The sequence below is a fragment of the Schistocerca cancellata genome, chromosome 9 (genome assembly GCF_023864275.1).
Source record: "Schistocerca cancellata isolate TAMUIC-IGC-003103 chromosome 9, iqSchCanc2.1, whole genome shotgun sequence".
NCBI lineage: Eukaryota > Metazoa > Arthropoda > Insecta > Orthoptera > Acrididae > Schistocerca > Schistocerca cancellata.
Window position 1 is genome coordinate 421,256,206 of NC_064634.1, and position 24,402 is coordinate 421,280,607.

General features: G+C 45.5%; 1 protein-coding gene across 2 annotated transcripts in view; it reads left to right on the forward strand.

Moving 5' to 3' along the window:
• The window catches only part of LOC126100398 (fatty acyl-CoA reductase 1-like), a 252,381-nt gene that overhangs the window by 180,365 nt on the left and 47,614 nt on the right, over positions 1 to 24,402 (forward strand). For both annotated transcript variants that reach the window (XM_049910994.1, XM_049910995.1), the window contains one exon: positions 9,165 to 9,401. In XM_049910994.1, coding sequence (XP_049766951.1) covers positions 9,180 to 9,401 — 222 coding nt within the window. In that variant the 5' untranslated portion in view covers positions 9,165 to 9,179. The remainder of the gene's footprint in view (positions 1 to 9,164; positions 9,402 to 24,402) is intronic.

The following is a 24,402-nucleotide window of genomic DNA, read 5'->3' on the forward strand; positions in this document are numbered from 1 at the left end:
TGTCATAGCTGTGTTGGTATAGAACCAGAGCTCCAAGCCCTAATAGAAAGCGCTGAAGCTCAAATAGTTATAGGTGCAGAAAGCTGGATAAAGCCGGAAACAAGTTCAGCCGATTTTTTTCAAACGATCTAACGGTGTTCAGAAAGGATAGATCATCAGTTGGTGGTGAACTATTTATTGCTGTCAGAAGTAGTTTGCTTTGTAGTGAAATTGAAGTATATAGTTCCAGTGAAATAGTATGGGTAAAGGTTATACTTGACAATCGGACTAAACTATTAATTGCATCGATTTACCGACCCACGACTCCGAAGATATAATTGCTGAACAGTTCAAAGAAAGCTTGAGTCTCATTTCAAATAGGTACCGCAGTCGTACAGTTAAAGTCGGTGGTGACTTCACTCTACCCTCGATGTTCTGGAAAAATTATACGTTTACAGCCAGCAACAGGCATAAACTGTACTGAATGCTTTCTCAGAAAATTATTTTGTACAATTAGTTCATGAGCCCACTCAAAGCGTAAATGGTTGCGAAAGCATACTTGACCTCTTAGCAACAAATAATTCTGGACAAATTGTGAGTATCGTGACGAATACAGGGATTAGCGACACAAGGCAGTTGCTGCTAGACTGAATGCTGTAACACCTACAACCATAAAAAAGAAACGCAAAGTATATCTATTGGTGGCCATGCAGGCTGCAGATTCCTTGACTTGCGCCTTCGGGTGGTGTGTTTCCGGGTTCCGCTTAATATGCTAGGGGTCCACTACACACAGGAAGCGGCTACACGGGTAGTGGGGGCTGTGTGAAAGGGACTGGGCGGGTTTTTTTAGGTTAGAGGGTCTCAGGGAACCACAGAAAGGGCGTCTGTCTGAAAGGTGACAGGTAAAACACAGTAAGTTAGTGCGTACTTCAATGCGAGATGCTTTTAATAATTTCCATAACGAAACTCATGAACATCAACAAAAGCAAAACGAGGATAATGGAATGTAGTCAAATTAAGTCGGGTGATGCTGAGGGAATTAGATTAGGAAATGAGACACTTAAAGTAGTAAAGGAGTTTTGCTATTTAGGGAGTAAAATAACCGATGATGGTCGAAGTAGAGAGGATATAAAATGTAGACTGGCAATGGCAAGGAAAGCGTTTCTCAAGACGAGAAATTTGTTAACATCGAATATAGATTTAGGTGTCAGGAAGTCGTTTCTGAAAGTATTTGTATGGAGTGTAGCCATGTATGGAAGTGAGACATGGACGATAACTAGTTTGGACAAGAAGAGAATAGAAGCTTTCGAAATGTGGTGCTACAGAAGAATGCTGAAGATAAGGTGGGTAGATCACGTAACTAATGAGGAGGTATTGAATAGGATTGGGGAGAAGAGAAGTTTGTGGCACAACTTGACTAGAAGAAGGGATCGGTTGGTAGGACATGTTCTGAGGCATCGAGGGATCACAAATTTAGCATTGGAGGGCAGCGTGGAGGGTAAAAATCGTAGAGGGAGACCAAGAGATCAATACACTAAGCAGATTCAGAAGGATGTAGGTTGCAGTAGGTACTGGGAAATGAAGAAGCTTGCACAGGATAGAGTAGCATGGAGAGCTGCATCAAACCAGTCTCAGGACTGAAGACCACAACAACAACAACAACAACGAAACTCTGTCTCGAAATCTCGCAGAAAACCCAAAGAGATTCTGGTCATAAATAAAGCACGCCAGTGGCAAGACGCAATTAATACCTTCAAAATTGAAAATTTGTGGTAAGTTACTATGGGACCAAACTGCTGAGGTCATCGGTGCCTAGGCTTACACACTACTTAATCTATTTTAAGCTAAGGACAACACATACACCCATGCGCGAGGGAGGACTCGAACATCCGACGAGGGGAGCCGCGCGAACCGTGGCAAGGCGCTGAGACCGCACGACTACCCCGCGCGGCCGATACCTTCTGCGCTATAACAACGGTGAAGTCACTTATGACAGTGGCACTAAAGCAGAGTTATTAAACACGGTTTTCCGAAACTCCTTCATCAGAGAAGACGAGGTAAATATTCCTGAATTCCAATCAAAAACAACTGTGAAGATGAGAAACATAGAAGTAGATATCCCCGGTGTCGCAAAGCAGTTTAAATCACTTAATAAAGTCAAGGCTTCGGGTCCAGATCGTATACCAGTCAGGTTCCTCTCAGAGTATGCTGATACAATAGCTCCATATTTAGCAATTATATACAACCGCTCGCGTACAGAAAGATCCGCACCTACCATTAGTTCTTACCAACTGAAATCGAAACTGATGTAACCAGGTCACGCTTTTCCAGTCGTCTATGGTCCAACCGACATGTTGACGAGCCCATAGAGCCACTGCAAGCCATGTCGTGCTATCAGCAGAGGCACTCGCGTCAACCGTGTGCTGCCATAGGTCATTAACGCCACATTTGGCTGGGCTGTCCGTTCGTCACACGTTCCACACTGATTTCTGCGGTTACTTCAGGCAATGTTACTTGTCTGTTAGCACTGACAACTCTACGCATACTCCGCTGCTCTCGGTCGTTAAATGACGGCCGTTGCCCATTGCGTTTTCCGTGTTGAGAGGTAATACCTGGAATTTCCTGTCCTCGGCACACTCTTGAGACTGTAGATCTCGGAATGTTGAATTCCTGAGCGATTTTCGAAACGGAATGTCCCGTGTCTCTAGTTCCAACTACCATTCCGTTTCCAAGGCCTGTTAATTCCCGTCATGTGGCTATATTCATGTCGGACACCTTTTTACATGAATCACCTGAGTACAAATAACAGCTTCACTAATGCACTGCCCTCTGATATCTTGTGTAGGCGATACTATCGCCATCTGTATATCTGCATATCGCTATAGCGGCCGCTGTGGCCGAGAGGTTCTGGGCGCTTCAGTCCGGAACCGCATGACTGCTACGGTCGTAGGTTCGAATCCTGCCTCGGGCATGGATGTGTGTGATGTCCTTAGGTTAGTTAGGTTTAAGTAGTTTCTAAGTCTAGGGGATTGATGACCTTAGATGTTAAGTCCCATAATGCTCAGAGCCATTTTGTAAAGTTTTTGAGTTACACAGAAAACAAGTTGTCGCATGTGGAAAATAACGCAAACTTTACTGAATCTTAAATCGAAAACTAAGAAACATTTAAGAGATAACTTTATGGTAGTTGTTTCTTTTACAGTAATTGACACATCTAAAAAACATTTACAGTAATTGACACATCTAAAAAACATTAACAAATTTAAAAAGTAAACTATTTTTCTCTTTCTAGGCCAATGTGAACATTTTATGTTAGGCTTTACCGTGACTGTTATCGACATAGAATTTAAAAAATTAGAAATTTGTGGGACCAAACTACTGAGGTCATTGGTCCTTAGGCTTACATATTACTTGTGTGCGTGAAATCTTATGGGACTTAACTGCTAAGGTCATCAGTCCCCACGCTTACACACTACTTAACCTAAATTATCAGACACCCATGCCCGAGGGAGGACTCGAACCTCCGTCGAGACCAGCCGTCCATGACTGCAGCGCCTTAAACCGCGCGGCTAATCCCGAGCGGCTACATATTACTTAATCTATCTCAAACTAACTTACGGTAAGAACAACACACATGCCCATGCCCGAGGGAGGACTCGAACCTCCGACGGGTGGGAGCCGCGGGAAACGTGACAAGGCGCCTACCCCGCGCGGCGTCGAATGAAACAACAAGTTTATTGTAACAAGTCACTGTTTATTTATCTCCACGATGCGTTTCAAAGATTAAAACCTCCATCATCAGGTAGATTTACATTTGTTAGTTTGACACACAACAGACACACATCTGTCATACTAAGAAATGTAAATCCACTTGCTGATGGAGGTTTACACCTTTAAAACGCGTCATGGAGATAAATAAACAGTAACTGGTAACAGTTAACTTGCTGTTTCATTCGATGAAATGTGGTAGCCCACAAGCAGCCGCAGTGTGGACACTAACAGGATTCGCTAATAAGGGTGCGCCAGACACCATCACATCCAACAATGGCCCGCAGAACACGTGCAGGATATAGTGCTTCTCATGTACAAGCATACTGAACTATTCTGTACTCCGATTGGGATTCAATTTCGGGACCTTCCTGTTTCCAGCAACGCGATTTGCCGTTGAACCGCGAGGCCCGACATCCACCGTGGTAAAGCCGTCGTCGCACCGAACGAGTTAGCTAACTTTGAAGTGGCGCTTTACGAATTTTGCGACGTCACCTCGTGCCATTTCACGTTGAGAAGTCGTTTCGTCATGAGGAATACAAAATAATTTCTGTGATATTTCAGCAATATGCTACATAAAGTAGAATCAAGAATTCTCCTTGCATCACAAGCTGGAAGCAAGACGACATATTGTATTTGTCGTATTCAGTAGAATCCCACATTCGGTGGATTTTATGTTATACCTTACACTCTATAAATGTATCCTGTTTCTAGGCGCCAACACATTCGATGTCTCGAGACCGAATCGTTACTGCTATGGTTTATTGTAAGAAAACGCCATATTTGTGATTAAATGATTTTTATATTTAGTTATTTTCACGTTGTGACTCGCATGTTGTGAAAGTAAGCTGGCACATTGAAGATTCATGGAAAACGTGTCGTTCTTTTGCAGATTTGTTACATTAAATGTCTATAGCATTTCGGCGAATAAAGTCCTTAGGAAATCGTAACACAAAAAACGTGGTCGCTAACTGCAGAGCTTCATCGCAGCGTAGTTAGTACATAAACTACGTTATGGAACAGAATGTAAACTGAAGTTAAAATCTTCTGGGTTATTAGGCCACGTCATGATTCTTCTAAAATGATCGACGTTCCGACCCCTCTGCTGGGATCTTCCTCAGGATCTTCTGGTGTCCACTACTGCAGTAGTGGACACCCCTACAGTGACAACGGCCACGAAAGCCTGCAGACTTACATAGAATGTAAACTGGTAGAGGGCTCACATTGTACTATATTCAATTTTTTTCCGTCTTCACATTTTCTAAATAGTTGTGGGAGTTTTCTATGAAGGATATAGATATAACTTCCGTAATATTTGATGTTATGTAAATGTAAGTCAGGAATGTCAGGAGTGAGTGTGTTAGTTCGTTTTGGTGAAGTTTTATAAGCTGATGTCACTACTGACAGGACATACATCTTTCGTTTTTGTCTTATTACATGTTCACAGATACTGAAGTTTTTGTTTATACATACCACAGACAGAATAACATAGCTAACATGCAGACAAGAGATTAAATGTGCTTTTTAATAGAGCTAACACAGGAATTTTGCGATCGTCCATTTTCGTGAGCAAACTAGATGGTTTGCAAGCCAAGTACAGCCGACAACTGCCGCTGGAGAGCGCTGAGAGCTTAAAATATATGATTTGGTTGTTCTGGCACAACAGCCTTCCCAAGTTTTAGTTTACATGCACTTGGAGGCAACCTTATGTTTGCATCTGCAGGCCCAACTCTAACCTCAATGTCAGTTTTCTGCTTTATTGGAAATATGGGACTAACTATATTTTTTAAATAACTTACTACAACTAGGCATTCTAAGAAACGATCAATATATTCAATCTTGCAGAAAGAATGACACAATAACTCCAACTTCACTCAAATTCCACTAAACATCAAACAACTTGTTTACAAAGCACCACAGCCTTCTATACCACACATGCCTGGACCACAAAATGGCTCCATAGCCTTCTAAGAACACTGCATGTTGTATACACAAAGCCTACAGCCTTCTAAATTTATACACTACTGGCCCTTAAAATTGCTACACCACGAAGATGACGTGCTACAGACGCGAAATTTAACCGACAGGAAGAAGATGCTGTGATATGCAAATGATTAGATTTACAGAGCATTCACACAAGGTTGGCGCCGGTGGCGACACCTACAATGTGCTGATATGAGGAAAGTTTCCAACCGATTTCTCATACACAAACAGCAGTTGACCGGCGTTGCCTGGTGAAACGTTGTTGTGATGCCTCGTGTAAGGAGGAGAAATGCGTACCATAACGTTTCCGACTTTGATAAAGGTCGGATTGTAGCCTATCGCGATTGCGGTTTATCGTATCGCGACTTTGCTACTCGCGTTGGTCGAGATGCAATGACTGTTAGCGGAATCTGGAATCGGTGGGTTCAGGAGGGTAATACGGAACGCCGTGTTGGATCCCGACGGCCTCGTATCACTAGCAGTCGAGATGACAGGCATCCTATCCGCATGGCTGTGCAGCCACGTCTCGATCCCTGAGTCAATAGATGGGGACGTTTGCAAGACAACAACCATCTGCACGAACAGTTCGACGACGTTTGCAGCAGCATGGACTATCAGCTCAGAGACCATGGTTGCGGTTACCCTTGATGGTGCATCACAGACAGGAGCGCCTGCGATGGTGTACTCAACGAAGAACCTGGGTGCACGAATGAAAAAACGTCATTGTTTCGGATGAATCCAGGTTGTGTTTACAACATCATGATGGTCGCATCTGTGTTCGGCGACATCGCGGTGAATGCACAGTGGAAGCGTGTATCTGTCATCGCCATACTGGCGCATCACCCGGCGTGATGGTATGGGGTGCCATTGGTTAGACGTCTCGGTCACCTCTTGTTCGCACTGATGTGTCAAATGGCTCTGAGCACTATGGGAATTAACTTCTAAGGTCATCAGTCCCCTAGAACTTAGAACTACTTAAACCTAACTAACCTAAGAACATCACACACATCCACGACCGAGGCAGAATTCGAGCCTGCGACCGTAGCAGTCACGCAGTTCCAGACTGATGCGCCTAGAACCGCACGGCCACCGCGATCGGCTGTTCGCATTGATGGCACTTTGAGCAGTGGACGTTACATTTCAGATGTGTTACGACCCGTGGCTCTACCCTTCATTCGATCCCTGCGAAACCCTACATTTCAGCAGGATAATGTACGACCGGATGTTGCAGGTCCTGTACGGGCCTTTCTGGATACAGAAAATGTTCGACTGCTGCCCTGGCCAGCACGTTCTCCAGATCTCTCACAAATTGAAAACGTCCGGTCAATGGAGGTTGAGCAACTGGCTCGTCACGATACGGCAGTCACTACTCTTGATGAACTGTGGTATCGTGTTGGTGCTGAAGCTGCATGGGCAGCTGTACCTGTACACACCATTCAAGCTCTGTTTGATTCAATGCCCAGGCGTATCAAGGCCGTTATTACAGCCAGAGGTGGTTGTTCTGGTTACTGATTTCTCAGGATCTGTGCACCCAAATTGCGTGAAAATGTGATCACATGTCAATTCTAGTATAATATATTTGTCCAATGAATACCAGTTTATCATCTGCATTTCTTGTTGGTGTAGCTATTTTAATGGCCAGTAGTGATTTTCCCAGGTTCACAGGCGAAATTGAGCAACAAAATTTTTCTGCCACTGGATACATTGACAAGTGGGCATGGCGCATTACACTGTTTACAGTTCTAATCTTCTTATGCCATTTGTAGCTCGAATTTCAAAGTAAAACTTTGGGATAATAATCTCAATTGTATCTACTTTCAAATAAGCAAATTAAAAAAAAAATTGTGAGGTTTTCGTGATTTCTTCCTCCGTCTCCCGTTAAGGATCCCAGACTGATGAGCACTACTCAGGAACCGGTCGAACATGCCTTTTGTAAGCCACTTCTTTCGGGGTTGAGCTGCATTGCCCTAAGACTCCAGCAGCGGCGCCGTGTGTGGGTTAGAGATGTTGGATACGCTCTTGAACTGATTCATAGAGTTGAATCTTTCAAAGGAGTGAACAATCAGTGATTCAGAAAAAAAGAACGGTAGCTCCAAACGTTTCCCATGGCAGAGAGAGTGAGAGAGAGAGAGACGGAGTATATCAGCAGCGCCTCTGCTGGTCACAGCACAGTGCATGCCACACAACACAGCCAGCGCCGGCCTCTGCCCTGCTTCTACCTTGGCTGCCTGCATTGTGCAGTGCCCCATTGGATTTTGTGTTCACATATGCCGTGCCGTCTCTGTGCGTCGTCTGCCGCGTGCAGTGTCTGGCGCAGCTTAACTTCGCATCGCACTCTGTCGGCGATCGTTTCAGTCGCACGTCCTGCCCTCTGGGCAGTTGATGCGAGCAACAGGACAGAGAGCCACCTAGCGGATAACATAGGAACTACTTGCAACAACCTGCTCGCAAGGGAACGGACGATTTGTCTCGGAGCGGGTGAGTGGTGGCCGTTCACCGCTCCCCCCACTCTCGGAACTCGCCCGCTCAACGCTCACCCCACCGTTCTCGACTCTAGCCAGAGCGTTGAGCAAAGCAACTCAGGTGTCACTCTGGTCTCTGCGGTCTTAGCTCACGCAGTAATACAGCTCGCGGCTCGACCTGCTTGACTCAGTGCCTCTGCATCGGAGTTCGTCTCTACTGGATATTGTTCTTCGTAGTAATACTGCTATGTATATTACATTATTATGTTATGTATACATCATTTGTTTTTATTTTATTTTTATTTGTTTAAACTGATCAGATTAGGTTCCTGACGACTCCTCTTACTATAGGATTTTATTATGGACACTCGAATTTACGCTTTAATTACGAGCGAACCGATAAACGTATCGCAAAATGTGATACACCAATATTTTCCTTGTTTTATTCTGCGTAAGGCTATATGCAGCACTTTCGTTTTACAGTCAAATTTATATTTTTTTTCTTATTCTGGTACGGATTTTGCGATTTTAGGCGTCTTCGGAAGGAAACGTTCACTTTAAAAATATATGGCTTGCGATGTATTTGTATGAGGTTAATGAAATTTTAATACATTATAGCCAAATATATTGTTAATGTAAATCTCGAGTTACAACATTTTCCGATCACCCAAAAAACCACGATAGTGCAAAATAAATCAATAATCAAAAACTTTGTCATATCGTGGAAATTTCAATAAATAATACAAAATTCTTACTCATTATCTGTGTTACTTCAAAATAGGATCAAATAAGATCAAAATACAGGTATAGTACTGGAATAAACCAAGTTTAAAGGGCAATGTGCCTTCCATTTATTTTCTATTGTAAATGAGTGGTGAGTCACGAAAAAGAGCTAATTCATTTCAGGGAGTGAACAGTTCTGATCCGATCTCTGAAAAGAACAGTTTTGCCCATCTCTAGTGTGGGTTGCAGGTAGCTGAGGGGCCGATGTGCGTCGCGGGAGAGGACCGGCGGACGCCGGCGGGGCGCGTGGCCGACTGGTACGCGGGCCGCTGCGTGCTCGTGACGGGCGCCACCGGCTTCCTGGGCAAGGCCATCGTCGAGAAGCTGCTGCGCTCGTGCCCGGACGTCGGCACCGTCTACCTGCTGGTGCGCCACAAGCGCGGCCTCGACCCGCGCAAGAGGGCCGACGCCTACGCCTCCAGCGTGGTGAGTTGCCGCCAGCGAGCTCCAACTACTGTCGCTAGGAAACGTGTGCGCCCAAAAACGGGTCTAGTGTCATCCACTGAATTGTTCTCTCAGAAGCACATGCGTTTTGTTTCTGTGCGCTAACAAGGGACCATCGTCAAAATGGTCCAAATGTCTCTAAACAGTATGGGACTTAACATCTGAGGTCATCAGCTCCTAGACTTAGATCTGCAGTAGAGCAGGGGCGGGCAAACGTTGCACGCGGCTCATGAGCACACAGCGCTGCACGAGTGCTGCTCGCGTGCAATCGTCGAACCGAACAGTGCCGACAGCCTGCAGGTTGCGGCAGTGTAGTACCAAGCTAAGCTACGGACGTTGAAGCGAAGCGACCACTACGTAGTGAACGTTGTATTTCAATAACCGGAAAATGCAGAGTGAATGAAGGAAACGGAGAATTGGAGATTTGCTATCTTTTAAATAGGAATGGGAGAATCATTTGTTCTCTGTGGAAAAACGTGAAAATTGGAAATGTATAATATGTGACAGTATTCTCGCTGGTGAGCGGAAGTTTAATATTGAACGCCATTATAATAAATTTCAGTATGTTGCCGTTCTTAGTGCAATAAAAGAGGAATTTCTCAAGCGATTTGGGGATATATCTTACTTATCCCAAGGTTTTGAATAGTTCTCGAAAGAATCTGGTTTCTGTAGATGATATTCATCTCAGTTTGCAAATGGAATTAATAGATCTACAGTGTAATTCTCGTCTGAGAGACAAGTTCCTTTTGGCAAGACGTGTAATAGATCTTTATCACGACTTTCCACAGCTAGAGTTTCCTCGTCTCCATCGTGAAGCCATGAAGATAGTCAATGTAGGGCTCGACATACTTTTGTGAGAGATTTTCTACTGTTATGAAAATTAATAAGTCTCGGTTAAGAGCAAACATCAGTAATGAAAATTTACGTAACTGTTTGCGTTTGTCTGTATGTAGAAATTTTGTTCCAGACAGTAAACATATTCTAAACTCCACCTGTGATAATTAAACAAAACGTATCGTAGGTAATAGGTACTCTTTCAAACCATGATTACTTTCAAACACTCCTACTAACATTATTCCTTCATTTAATAAAGCAGGCCAGGAAACAAAACGCATTACAGGGGAAGAAGCGGAGAGACCGTATGGTGGGGAGGGGTGAAAAGCGGGTGGCCAGTTTGCCCCTGTGTGCACGCAGAACACCTGTTAACTGCACACGTGCATGTGCACCGCACAAGTGCTGAATTCCTGCCCGCCTCTGCAGTAGAGCGTCGATTATCCGAACGTCGGTCAACCGAACGACCGCTTAACTGAACTGTGTACTCGCTCGCACCTGTTACTCTCCCACCCTACCGTCCACATCCCCCTCACTCCCAAACCAAGTTTCCCACAGTAGTCGCCGCACTGGGCCACCGCTGGCGGAACATTGCTTCTAATGGGGCCTTCACAAGGCGCTGCTGACCGGCCAAGCCGCCAGTCGCTGTGTTTCAACAATCAGCACACTTCTGTCGGCTTGGCACTGGCAGTAGAAGTAGCGGCACTATCAAAGCTATTCACAGTAACAGCTGCGCGCAGTTTGAAGGATTGCGCGCCCCCAAGAAGAGCTTCTCGCGGTGCAAACAGTCACCTTCTGTTCTCTGTTACGACCACTTGTGTGCTGCTGCGTGAAGAAGTGAACTTGACGATACAAAATGCTCAAACGCAAACGTGTTGTCCTTTCTATGAGGGACAAGTACGAAATTATTAAAACGTTAGAAGAAGGTGAATCTGCAACCACATTATCCAATGAGTACAAGGTGGGGAAGTCGACAACTACGGATATAAAAAAACAAAAGACGAGCGTAGCAAATTTTATAGCTATGTTGATTCTACTGATGGATCAACAAGCCGTAAAACTATGAAGCTCGCCACTAACACAGCTCTAGATGATGCTGTTTTCAAGTGGTTTACACAAAAGTACTTCTTTTTGGCCAATAAACATGTACAGTTCGATTATCTGAACAGGAAACGCGAGACCGCTCCGGTCGCAGGTTCGAATCCTGCCTCGGGCATGGATGTGTTTGATGTCCTTAGGTTAGTTAGGTTTAAGTAGTTCTAAGTTCTAGGGGACTGATGACCACAGATGTTAAGTCCCATACTGCTCAGAGCCATTTGAACCATTTAATTATCTGAACAAACCAGTTTTCCGAACACCCATGTCCCCCAATTACGTCGGATAATCTACGCTCTACTGTACTTAAACCTAACTAATCTAAAGACATCACACACATCCATGCCTGAGGCAGGATTCGAACCTGCGACCATAGCAGCAGCGCAGTTCCGAATTGAAGTGCCTGGAACCGCTCGACCACGTCGGTCGGAAGACGATCGTCAACTTAACCTTATATTCTAAGTGGAAAAAAGCACACTTGCGAGACATCAACCCCAGAAATTGATCCCGCCAGAAAATTTATGCCATACTCTGAGCAGAATGAAAAACACTTCTTTCGTAACACGGAAAAGGCGAGTAGAGTTAGGGCTGTAAAAGAAGGGAACTAGACTTTCGACTCAACTGGAAGCTTCAAAGACATTTAAACCAAAACATCTTGACATATTCGCGCCTTTTTACTTGTTAGCATCAGCAATGTCGGCTGCTGTGTAATAGCACGTAAACACTCTAACTTTCGACACCTTGCGGATTTACTGGTTATTTTTCTTTGAATGCCATTAAATGTGAAATAGATGCTGCAATCTGAAAGATACGGCACATATACCTCGCTACTGAACATCTACACTCCATGAAACTTGGCATCAGGGTCGCGAGCACACTTTCAGTAGTGCACGCTTTAAGGAGCTTTTGCACATGTGCAACTCACGTAACGTAATTGCCTTATGGGCCAAATACATACGGATTTGATAAACAGTCATGGACTGTGCGGCTGGTCCCGGCGGAGGTTTGAGTCCTGCCTAGGGAATGGGTTTGTGTGTTTGTCCTTAGGATTATTTAGGTTAAGTAGTGTGTAAGCTTAGGGACTGATGACCTTAGCAGTTAAGTCCCGTAAGATTTGACACACATTTGAACATTTGATAACGAGCACGGTTCACGGTGTGCACAGCTAGCCCTTGTCACTCAACTAGAAGTTTACGTCAGTGCCACCAGGCGGTAGCACACTGCGGCAGACTTTTATCCCTGTTCGCTCGACATAAATCCTGCTAGATGATAGCACACTCCTCAGATATGCTAATTCACTCACTGTGTTGTAGTAAAATTAGATCAGAAGTTACTATAAGCTAAAGTTGTAGAGACAGTAAATCTTTTTCGTGGGTTTCTGAATGAGTTATAGTCTATTAAGTAATACATTTGAAGAGCTCAGAATTATAAGCACATCACTGCCGATTGAGAGACCATTTCTTCACGCTTCTGAAATCTGTTGATCTTATGGTGAGTCAGGTTTGTCTGTGCTGTAGACCCACAATGTACACTCCTGGAAATGGAAAAAAGAACACATTGACACCGGTGTGTCAGACCCACCATACTTGCACCGGACACTGCGAGAGGGCTGTACAAGCAATGATCACACGCACGGCACAGCGGACACACCAGGAACCGCGATGTTGGCCGTCGAATGGCGCTAGCTGCGCAGCATTTGTGCACCGCCGCCGTCAGTGTCAGCCAGTTTGCCGTGGCATACGGAGCTCCATCGCAGTCTTTAACACTGGTAGCATGCCGCGACAGCGTGGACGTGAACCGAATGTGCAGTTGACGGACTTTGAGCGAGGGCGTATAGTGGGCATGCGGGAGGCCGGGTGGACGTACCGCCGAATTGCTCAACACGTGGGGCGTGACGTCTCCACAGTACATCGATGTTGTCGGCAGTGGTCGGCGGAAGATGCACGTGCCCGTCGACCTGGGACCGGACCGCAGCGACGCACGGATGCACGCCAAGACCGTAGGATCCTACGCAGTGCCGTAGGGGACCGCACCGCCACTTCCCAGCAAATTAGGGACACTGTTGCTCCTGGGGTATCGGCGAGGACCATTCGCAACCGTCTCCATGAAGCTGGGCTACGGTTCCGCACACCGTTAGGCCGTCTTCCGCTCACGCCCCAACATCGTGCAGCCCGCCTCCAGTGGTGTCGTGACAGGCGTGAATGGAGGGACGAATGGAGACGCGTCGTCTTCAGCGATGAGAATCGCTTCTGCCTTGGTGCCAATGATGGTCGTATGCGTGTTTGGCGCCGTGCAGGTGAGCGCCACAATCAGGACTGCATACGACCGAGGCACACAGGGCCAACACCCGGCATCATGGTGTGGGGAACGATCTCCTACACTGGCCGTACACCACTGGTGATCGTCGAGGGGACACTGAATAGTGCACGGTACATCCAAACCGTCATCGAACCCATCGTTCTACCATTCCTAGACCGGCAAGGGAACTTGCTGTTCCAACAGGACAATGCACGTCCGCATGTATCCCGTGCCACCCAACGTGCTCTAGAAGGTGTAAGTCAACTACCCTGGCCAGCAAGATCTCCGGATCTGTCCCCCATTGAGCATGTTTGGGACTGGATGAAGCGTCGTCTCACGCGGTCTGCACGTCCAGCACGAACGCTGGTCCAACTGAGGCGCCAGGTGGAAATGGCATGGCAAGCCGTTCCACAGGACTACATCCAGCATCTCTACGATCGTCTCCATGGGAGAATAGCAGCCTGCATTGCTGCGAAAGGTGGATATACACTGTACTAGTGCCGACATTGTGCATGCTCTGTTGCCTGTGTCTATGTGCCTGTGGTTCTGTCAGTGTGATCATGTGATGTATCTGACCCCAGGAATGTGTCAATAAAATTTCCCCTTCCTGGGACAATGAATTCACGGTGTTCTTATTTCAATTTCCAGGAGTGTATATACAAAAATTTAGGAAAATCTGTACCATTGTCTTCTCTGGTATTCACTCAAATGTGGGACCGACGGCGGCGAGCTTTAGGGCCTTATGAATCTCAGCGCCTCATTTGTATTCTAATCAACTGACCACGTTAATAGACATTACTACTTGAGTTTAATTATTTCAACTAACGGCACTTTGTGTTTGGAGTTGGTTATTCACTGTGCAGGAATCGGATTTCACGTACAGTGTAAACATGAACTATGTTGAATCCGTTTTAAATGCTAACAGACAAGTCAAGGTGTGAGGGCGAGCCGTGAAAATGGTTCAAATGGCTCTGAGCACTATGGGACTTAACATCTGAAGTCATCAGTCCCCTAGAACTTAAACCAGCTAACCTAAGGACATCACACTCATCCATGACCGAGGCAGGATTCGAACCTCCGACCGTCGCGCGGTTCCAGACGGAAGCGCCTAGAACCGCTCGGCCACTGCGGCCGACGCGGGTCGTGAGTGGTGCTTCGGTATATCAATCAGTAGAGCACTTACCCGCGAAAGGCAAAATTCCCGAGTTCGAGTGTCGGTCCGGCACACGGCTTTACTCTGCCACGAAGTTTCCTATCAGCGCACTCTCCACTGCAGAGTGAAAATCTCATCCTGTGAACAGGAAAGTAGATCATCAGGAAAAGTTAGCCGCAAAGGAACTAGGGCCTCGGAGAACAGATCCTGTGCTTGAAACAGTGACGAAATCACATAAGCGTGACTACAAGCTAACATTTAATAAGGAAGCGTACAGTTAGCAGAAGTTGTTGTGTTAATGCAGCGTAGAAATATCTGATTTTCAGCCCGGAAAGAAATTCGTGACATAGTAGGGTTATTGTACATTTGTCCGACAAAATTGGAAAAACACGAAAACTACCACTTACACAAAAATGCGAAATGGAGGGTTGCGAAAACTTAGGCTTTATTTCGCTGATGTCATAAACTGTACTTAATTATGTACAAAACAACAAAATTCCACAAAAACAATTCTTGCTTTTGCCAGATAAGTTATACATCTTATTATTATTATCATTATTTCTGTTGTGAATATTACTGGCAGCGGCTGTAGTTGCATAGACTTATTGATATGCATGAGTATTTTACAGCAGATGCTATTAGTGTCAAACTCGCAAAATTTTTGTGAATCTAAAAATTTGTGAACACCCAGAATGTACACTCACGAGCCGCCACTGAGTATTAGTACGCATGTCACGTAATTTAATGCATGTCAAGTAAAGTAACGACAGTGATGTCGTATAACATGACAAATGCGATCATGTCACGCAAAATGGCATTTGTCACGTGCAATATGATACAACGTGTCATTAAAGTATAAGATGCATTACCCACACTCTGGGATAATTCCTATTATAGATGCACCGCCACTCTCGGATACTTCCTACAGCGGATCCATCTACACTCCTGGAAATGGAAAAAAGAACACATTCACACCGGTGTGTCAGACCCACCATACTTGCTCCGGACACTGCGAGAGGGCTGTACAAGCAATGATCACACGCACGGCACAGCGGACACACCAGGAACCGCGGTGTTGGCCGTCGAATGGCGCTAGCTGCGCAGCATTTGTGCACCGCCGCCGTCAGTGTCAGCCAGTTTGCCGTGGCATACGGAGCTCCATCGCAGTCTTTAACACTGGTAGCATGCCGCGACAGCGTGGACGTGAACTGTATGTGCAGTTGACGGACTTTGAGAGAGGGCGTATAGTGGGCATGCGGGAGGCCGGGTGGACGTACCGCCGAATTGCTCAACACGTGGGGCGTGAGGTCTCCACAGTACATCGATGTTGTCGCCAGTGGTCGGCGGAAGGTGCACGTGCCCGTCGACCTGGGACTGGACCGCAGCGACGCACGGATGCACGCCAAGACCGTAGGATCCTACGCAGTGCCGTAGGGGACCGCACCGCCACTTCCCAGCAAATTAGGGACACTGTTGCTCCTGGGGTATCGGCGAGGACCATTCGCAACCGTCTCCATGAAGCTGGGCTACGGTCCCGCACACCGTTAGGCCGTCTTCCGCTCACGCCCCAACATCGTGCAGCCCGCCTCCAGTGGTGTCGCGACAGGCGTGAATGGAGGGACGAATGGAGACGTGTCGTCTTCAGCGATGAGAGTCGCTTCTGCCTTGGTGCCAATGATGGTCGTATGCGTGTTTGGCGCCGTGCAGGTGAGCGCCACAATCAGGACTGCATACGACCGAGGCACACAGGGCCAACACCCGGCATCATGGTGTGGGGAGCGATCTCCTACACTGGCCGTACACCATTGGTGACCGTCGAGGGGACACTGGATAGTGCACGGTACATCCAAACCGTCATCGAACCCATCGTTCTACCATTCCTAGACCGGCAAGGGAACTTGCTGTTCCAACAGGACAATGCACGTCCGCATGTATCCCGTGCCACCCAACGTGCTCTAGAAGGTGTAAGTCAACTACCCTGGCCAGCAAGATCTCCGGATCTGTCCCCCATTGAGCATGTTTGGAACTGGATGAAGCGTCGTCTCACGCGGTCTGCACGTCCAGCACGAACGCTGGTCCAACTGAGGCGCCAGGTGGAAATGGCATGGCAAGCCGTTCCACAGGACTACATCCAGCATCTCTACGATCGTCTCCATGGGAGAGTAGCAGCCTGCATTGCTGCGAAAGGTGGATATACACTGTACTAGTGCCGACATTGTGCATGCTCTGTTGCCTGTGTCTATGTGCCTGTGGTTCTGTCAGTGTGATCATGTGATGTATCTGACCCCAGGAATGTGTCAATAAAGTTTCCCCTTCCTGGGACAATGAATTCACGGTGTTCTTATTTCAATTTCCAGGAGTGTATTTGTCATTACACCCCTCATTGTTCAAATTAAACGTGAAGTCACAGAACCAGTTGGTAAGTTCTCGAATTTGGTACAGTGAAAGACAACGAACGACTGGGCAGACGGTTTGGGTACTCTAACCTATAAGGAGTGACCGAAAGATTCCATTTGAGGGCGTTGTTGCAGCGTATATGAAACGTAGCGCGACTCCGATGCGGGTATATAAGCACCGGTAAATGCAGAAACGAGAAATATGGCGACGTTATTACCAAATGCGTCCAAACAGGCCCAGCGTGCTGTCGTTCGTTACTTGGGTGATGAAGGACCAACACCGGTAGACATCCATCGGAGGAGAATGAAGAAAATGCATGGGGCAATATGGCTGTCGAAATCAATGGGAAAGTGTTGCCTGGTCGTTACGTTTCTTATTACACCAGGTTGATGGTTGTGGCTGCATACACTGTCATCCAGGGGAACCACTGCTGGGGCAACATTATGCTATGGATGGCATTCACGTGGGTTTCATTGGTCCGGTGGTAGCATCATGCCAGCTGTAGACCTCGTGAACAATATTATGGACCACTTGCATCCCTTCATGCTTGGTGCTTTCCTCGATGTCGAGGGCATCTTTCCGTAGGGTAATTGTTCATGCCATAAACCTTGAGTCGTGCTACAGTGGTTTCAGGAGCATGATAGTGGACTCACACTGATATCTAGGCCACCAAATTCCACTGATCTGAATCTGATAGAACACATCTGAGTCGCTACTGGGTGCCAGCTCTGTACTTACAAACCACCAGACCGTAATAATGGGAATTGTGTGACATGTGCTTAGACATCTGATGCTACGTATCTCCTGAAACCTGCCAAGGTCTTGACCATACCATGCAAAATTGCTCCTGTTTTCCATCCCAAATGTAAGCCAACATGCTATTAGATAGGTCGTCATAACGTTGTGGCTCTTCAGTGCCTCTAGTAGTAGCTTACGTGTCTGGTACAATTTTAAGGGAAACAACCACCGCACATCATTACGATTCGAACATGAAAAGGGGAAAATGATAATGATATGTGAAGTTTCCTCCTCCACACACTGTCAGGAGGCTTGCCAATTATGGATGTAAAAGAAAACATCGCGATATATGGCGATACTTATGTGAAGCAACTTAACTTTCTGAATGAACTTTGATATACGTAAAGCTACTCATACAAGTTGCACTGTGCTACATAGAGACTTCACGTCACGCCACACATAGTGAGCAAGACAGGCTCTGAGCTGTATTCGTACACTCCACAAGCTGTTAACGGCCCCCCCCCCCCCCCCACTACACCTTAATCTTCAAAACCGGCAGTTATTTTACGTTCCCATTTGTTCCAGTACACAAGGTGCCTATTTTTGATACAGTCAGATTACTACTCTTCCATTACCACAGAGTACAAATATCAACGGAGTAAGCATTCAGATGCGCAGAACAGAACTTTTTTGGCCAACAGACACCGCCTTCCAAGTCACGTGACTATGATATGACGCAAGGTCTGCCCGCAAGCATCTTGCTGACTTGAGAATAATAACATCGCCTGTGCAGACGGAGCCTGTTCGAAAGTATCATAAATTCTTTTACATGTGACTCATAGGCGTCTTACCTACGCTGGTGTGAAAAATTTAGATCGAAAGCACAGTCTAATAAATACAGTCATGACACTCTCTGGCGTGAAAATTGTTACCCTTTGACAGTTGGGGCGACACTAGAGCTGCATGCGGTGAGAAAGCAGACACTTACAAGCATTACAAGAATAATATTTGTTTTTAATTATTTTCTACTTAATTAAGGAGGTATTTGTTATATTCTTGCATTCCATGCCTTAATAACTTACCAATAAATTATCATGAAATAAATGTAAAAAGAGCAGAATCACTCTGATTCTGTGGCATATGTTGCAACTCATTCATGAAGAAATAATTTTGAATATGTATTTGCAGCTGCAGCTTATTCCACTGAAAACAAGAGAATGTATACAGATTTCATGCAGGAGAAGCATATATTTTTATGTTGTTATAGGCACTTTCCCGAATACTTAAAAAATTTTGTATGGAGTCCACTGATTTGCCCTTTCTTACACTTCACTCGACTTTCTAATACACAGTAATTTTTTGTAAATGTAATTACCTTTCCTTCGAAAGTGAAAGTGTTGAAGATTCTTGCCATTTGTGGCTCACAAGGGGAAGGCCTCAGACACGGCCAACCGATTCGGCTCAAATTTTTCAGGTCGCTTGTGTACAACCTAAAACGAAGGACTCTTAAGATATTTTGGGTCAACACCCCCGCAATTTTGAGAAAATCGCCCCTAAAGGTTATGACGAGTAATCAACTCAAAATTGAAGTAATCGATAGATAATTGTAAATAGAGCATTTTTCATCATCAGGTATGGGGCCCGCAAACGCAAACTTTTTCAGAAATCGAGGAAAGAAACCTTTACAGCTGGCGCTTCTGTAAAAAACTGAGTCAACGGCTCAACACTGAACTTGAACGGCTGTGTGTCATGGGACATCCGCACCGAACAAATGAATCGAACAAAACGAGAACAATAAAAAAATAACGCAACGGCCAAGGTAACTGTCTGGGATTCGGAGAACCCGAGTTTGAATCTCGAAGAAACCTAGCGGATGTTCTTCTTTTCGTTTTTATTCTTCCATACCTCAATTGATAGGGATAGGAGGGTTAATGAGGTAAGTAAATCAATAAGGAATGATAATATTAAGGTAGGCGAATAAATTTCTCAAACGCCGAGAAACAGAACTGCCTGATTCCGGTAGTGCGTTGATAATGCATCTGTCTTGCAACAATTTTACAAACCAAAACACAGCGTCGGTAACTTCCCGCTTGCCATCGTCTGTGAAAGGCTCCCAACTATATATTACAGCGCTAGTCGAAGGGTGTACATCCTCCATTATTCAGATTATGCACTTGAAAGATATGACACGACAGACAATAACTAGTTACTACGGCATAAACAGACGAGCTAATTACTACAAACTACACACAGTACTCGTCATATGTTACTTACGGAAGAACACTGTATTCATTCACAAAACGTATTTCATTCCGCGCATTAACGGTGTATCCGCGAGGTTCGCGGCAACCTAACGACGGAAAACAATTCTTTCCGATTGAGTTCTATTAGGCTCGAGCTGGACACCTTCACTCTTCCAGGTGCACAACTATATGACGAAGAGGCAGCTGGGACAACATAACTCTCCCCGCGTGCATTCTGCCCCGTGCCTCTCTGTAAACAAGCGTCGCGCGGTTGGCTATCTGTGATCCCTCGTGAGGAATTCGCAGCACACTTACTCGGAGTTGTTTTCATGTGACAAGGCTTAAAAGTTTAATACTTTACTAACTCACGGCGTTTGGGAAATTAGTTTGCCTACCTTATTATTATCATTCCTTATTGATTTACTTACCTTATTACGCCTCCTATACCTATCAATTGAGATATGGAAAAACAAAAACGAAAAGAATAACATCCGCTAGGTTTCTTCGAGATTCCAACCCGGGTTTTCCGATTCCCAGCCAGTTACCTTGGCCGCTGCGCTATCGGCACTGTCGGCGAAAGACGTTACCATGTGGGTACAGAAGCGGCAGTTGTAACGGTTTCTTAACTCGATTTCTGGAAAAGTATGCGTTTTCGGACCCCATACCTGATGGTGAAAAATGCTCTAATTACAATTATCTATCGATCCTGCCAATTTTGAGTCGATTGCTCGTCATAACCTTTAGGGGTGATTTTCTCAAAAACGCGGGGCTGTTGACCCAAAATATCTTAGAGTACTTAATTTTAGGTTTTATACAAGCGACCTGCAAAATTTGAGCCGAATCGGTTGGCCGTGTCTGAGGCCTTCCCCTTGTCAGATTTAGAAGCAATTGTGGAATTACTTTCTCCTGTTTTGGGAAATCGTTTCATTGCTTTTGGCGATTTATTTTACCTCTGTGCAGGTTTCCCTTAAGCTACAGCTGTGGGGTCTTTATTTGTTACGTTAAATAATGTAGGTCTTACATTCCATATAGGTTTCCTACATCCCACATTCACTGATTTGGCTGAAAGCTCTGATTTGTTGGATGGATATAAGACGTCTTCTTGTAACAGATCAGGTCTTCTGGTGTTTACCAGCAATTTTTTGTTATTGAAGGAAAACGATATTATTCTACAATGTATGTATGTTACACGAGAATCGTAAATAAACTATCCTGTAATGTTACGTTTCGTGTCTCCCAGGGCCATAGGAAGCTAAATAATCACAAATGCGGAGTAATTTTTTAGTACTGTCGTTTTTTATGGCACTACATACACTCCGTATTGTAAAAACTACACTACTGGCCATTAAAATTGCTACACCAAGAAGAAATGCATATGATAAACATGTATTCATTGGACAAATATATTATACTAGTACTGACATGTAATTACATTTTCACGCGATTTGGGTGCATAGATCCTGAGAAATCAGTACCCAGAACAACCACCTCTGGCCGTAATAACGGCCTTGATACGCCTGGGCATTCACTCAAACAGAGCTTGGATGGCGTGTACAGGTACAGCTGCCCATGCAGCTTCAACACGATACCACAATATTGTGACGAGCCACTTGCTCGGCCACTATTGACCAGACGTTTTTAATTAGTGAGAGATCTGGAGAATGTGCTGGCCAGGTCAGCAGTCGAACATTTTCTGTATCCAGAAAGGCCCGTACAGGACCTGCAACATGCGGCCGTGCATTATCCTGATGAAATTTAGGGTTTCGCAGGGATCGAATGAAGGGTAGAGCCACGGGTCGTAACACATCTGAAATATAACGTCCACTGTTCTAAGTGCCGTCAATGCGAGGTGACCGAGACGTGTAACCAATGGCACCCCATACCATCACGCCGGCTGATGCGCTAGTATGGCGACGACGAATACACGCTTCCAATGTGCGTCCACCGCGATGTTGCCAAACACGGATGCGACCATCATGATGCTGTAAACAGAACCTGGATTCATCCGAAAAAAAATGACATTTTGCCATTCGTGCACCCAGGTTCATCTTGAGTACACAATCGCAGGCGCCCCTGTCTGTGATGCAGCGTCAAGGGTAACTGCAGCCATGGTCTCCGAGCTGCTGCTGCAAACGTCGTCGAACTGTTCGTGCAGATGGTTGTCTTGCAAACGTCCCCACCTGTTGACTCACGGATCGAGACGTGGCTGCACGATCCGTTACAGACATGCGGATAAGATGCTTGTCTTCTCGACTGCTAGTGATACGAGGCCGTTGGGATCCAGCACGGCGTTCCGTATTACCCTCCTGAACCCACCGATTCCATATTGTGCTGACAGTCATTGGATCTCGACCAACGCGAGCAGCAATGTGGCGATACGATAAACCGCAATCGCGATAGGCTACAATCCTACCTTTATCAAAGTCGGAAACGTTATGGTACGCATTTCTCCTCCATACACGAGGCATCACAACAACGTTTCACCAGGCAACGCCGGTCAACTGCTGTTTGTGTATGAGAAATCGGTTGGAAACTTTCCTCATATCAGCACATTGTAGGTGTCGCCACCGGCGCCAACCTTGTGTGAATGCTCTGAAAAGCTAATCATTTGCATATCACAACATCTTCTTCCTGTCGGTTAAATTTCGCGTCTGTAGCACGTCATTTTCGTGATGTAGCAATTTTAATGGCCAGTAGTGAATGTTACAGATCAATATAACCGTTAGTATTCGCAGTCATCCGAGATCGGATTCGAAAATGTCGCTTGCTGGCCGCTTGGGACGCTGCCATCGCTGGGGAGTGGGGGACAAAAATGAGATGGAGTATCGTGATTGTTATGTTAGACCCCCCCCCCCCCATGAACCATGGACCTTGCCGTTGGTGGGGAGGCTTGCGTGCCTCAGCGATACAGATAGCCGTACCGTAGGTACAACCACAACGGAGGGGTATCTGTTGAGAGGCCAGACAAACGTGTGGTTCCTGAAGAGGGGCAGCAGCCTTTTCAGTAGTTGCAAGGGCAACAGTCTGGATGATTGACTGATCTGGCCTTGTAACAATAACCAAAACGGCCTTGCTGTGCTGGTACTGCGAACGGCTGAAAGCAAGGGGAAACTACGGCCGTAATTTTTCCCGAGGGCATGCAGCTTTACTGTATGATTAAATGATGATGGCGTCCTCTTGGGTAAAATATTCCGGAGGTAAAATAGTCCCCCATTCGGATCTCCGGGCGGGGACTACTCAAGAGGATGTCGTTATCAGGAGAAAGAAAACTGGCGTCCTACGGATCGGAGTGTGGAATGTCAGATCCCTTAATCGGGCAGGTAGGTTAGAAAATTTAAAAATGGAAATGGATAGGTTAAAGTTAGATATAGTGGGAATTAGTGAAGTTCGGTGGCAGGAGGAACAAGACTTCTGGTCAGGTGACTACAGGGTTATAAACACAAAGTCAAATAGGGGTAAAGCAAGAGTAGGTTTAATAATGAATAGGAAAATAGGAGTGCGGGTAAGCTACTACAAACAGCATAGTGAACGCATTATTGTGGCCAAGATAGATACGAAGCCCACACCTACTACAGTAGTACAAGTTTATATGCCAACTAGCTCTGCAGATGAAAAAGAAATTGAAGAAATGTATGATGAAATAAAAGAAATTATTCAGATAGTGAAGGGAGACGAAAATTTAATAGTCATGGGTGACTGGAATTCGAGTGTAGGAAAAGGGAGAGAAGGAAACGTAGTAGGTGAATATGGATTGTGGCTAAGAAATGAAAGAGGGAGCCGCCTGGTAGAATTTTGCACAGAGCACAACTTAATCATAGCTAACACTTGGTTTATGAATCATGATAGAAGGTTGTATACATGGAAGAACCCTGGAGATACTAAAAGGTATCAGATAGATTATATAATGGTAAGACAGAGATTTAGGAACCAGGTTTTAAATTGTAAGACATTTCCAGGGGCAGATGTGGACTCTGACCACAATCTATTGGTTATGACCTGTAGATTAAAACTGAAGAAACTGCAAAAAGGTGGGAATTTAAGGAGATGGGACCTGGATAAACTGAAAGAACCAGAGGTTGTACAGAGTTTCAGGGAGAGCATAAGGGAACAATTGACAGGAATGGGGGAAAGAAATACAGTAGAAGAAGAATGGGTAGCTTTGAGGGATGAAGTAGTGAAGGCAGCAGAGGATCAAGTAGGTAAAAAGACGAGGGCTAGTAGAAATCCT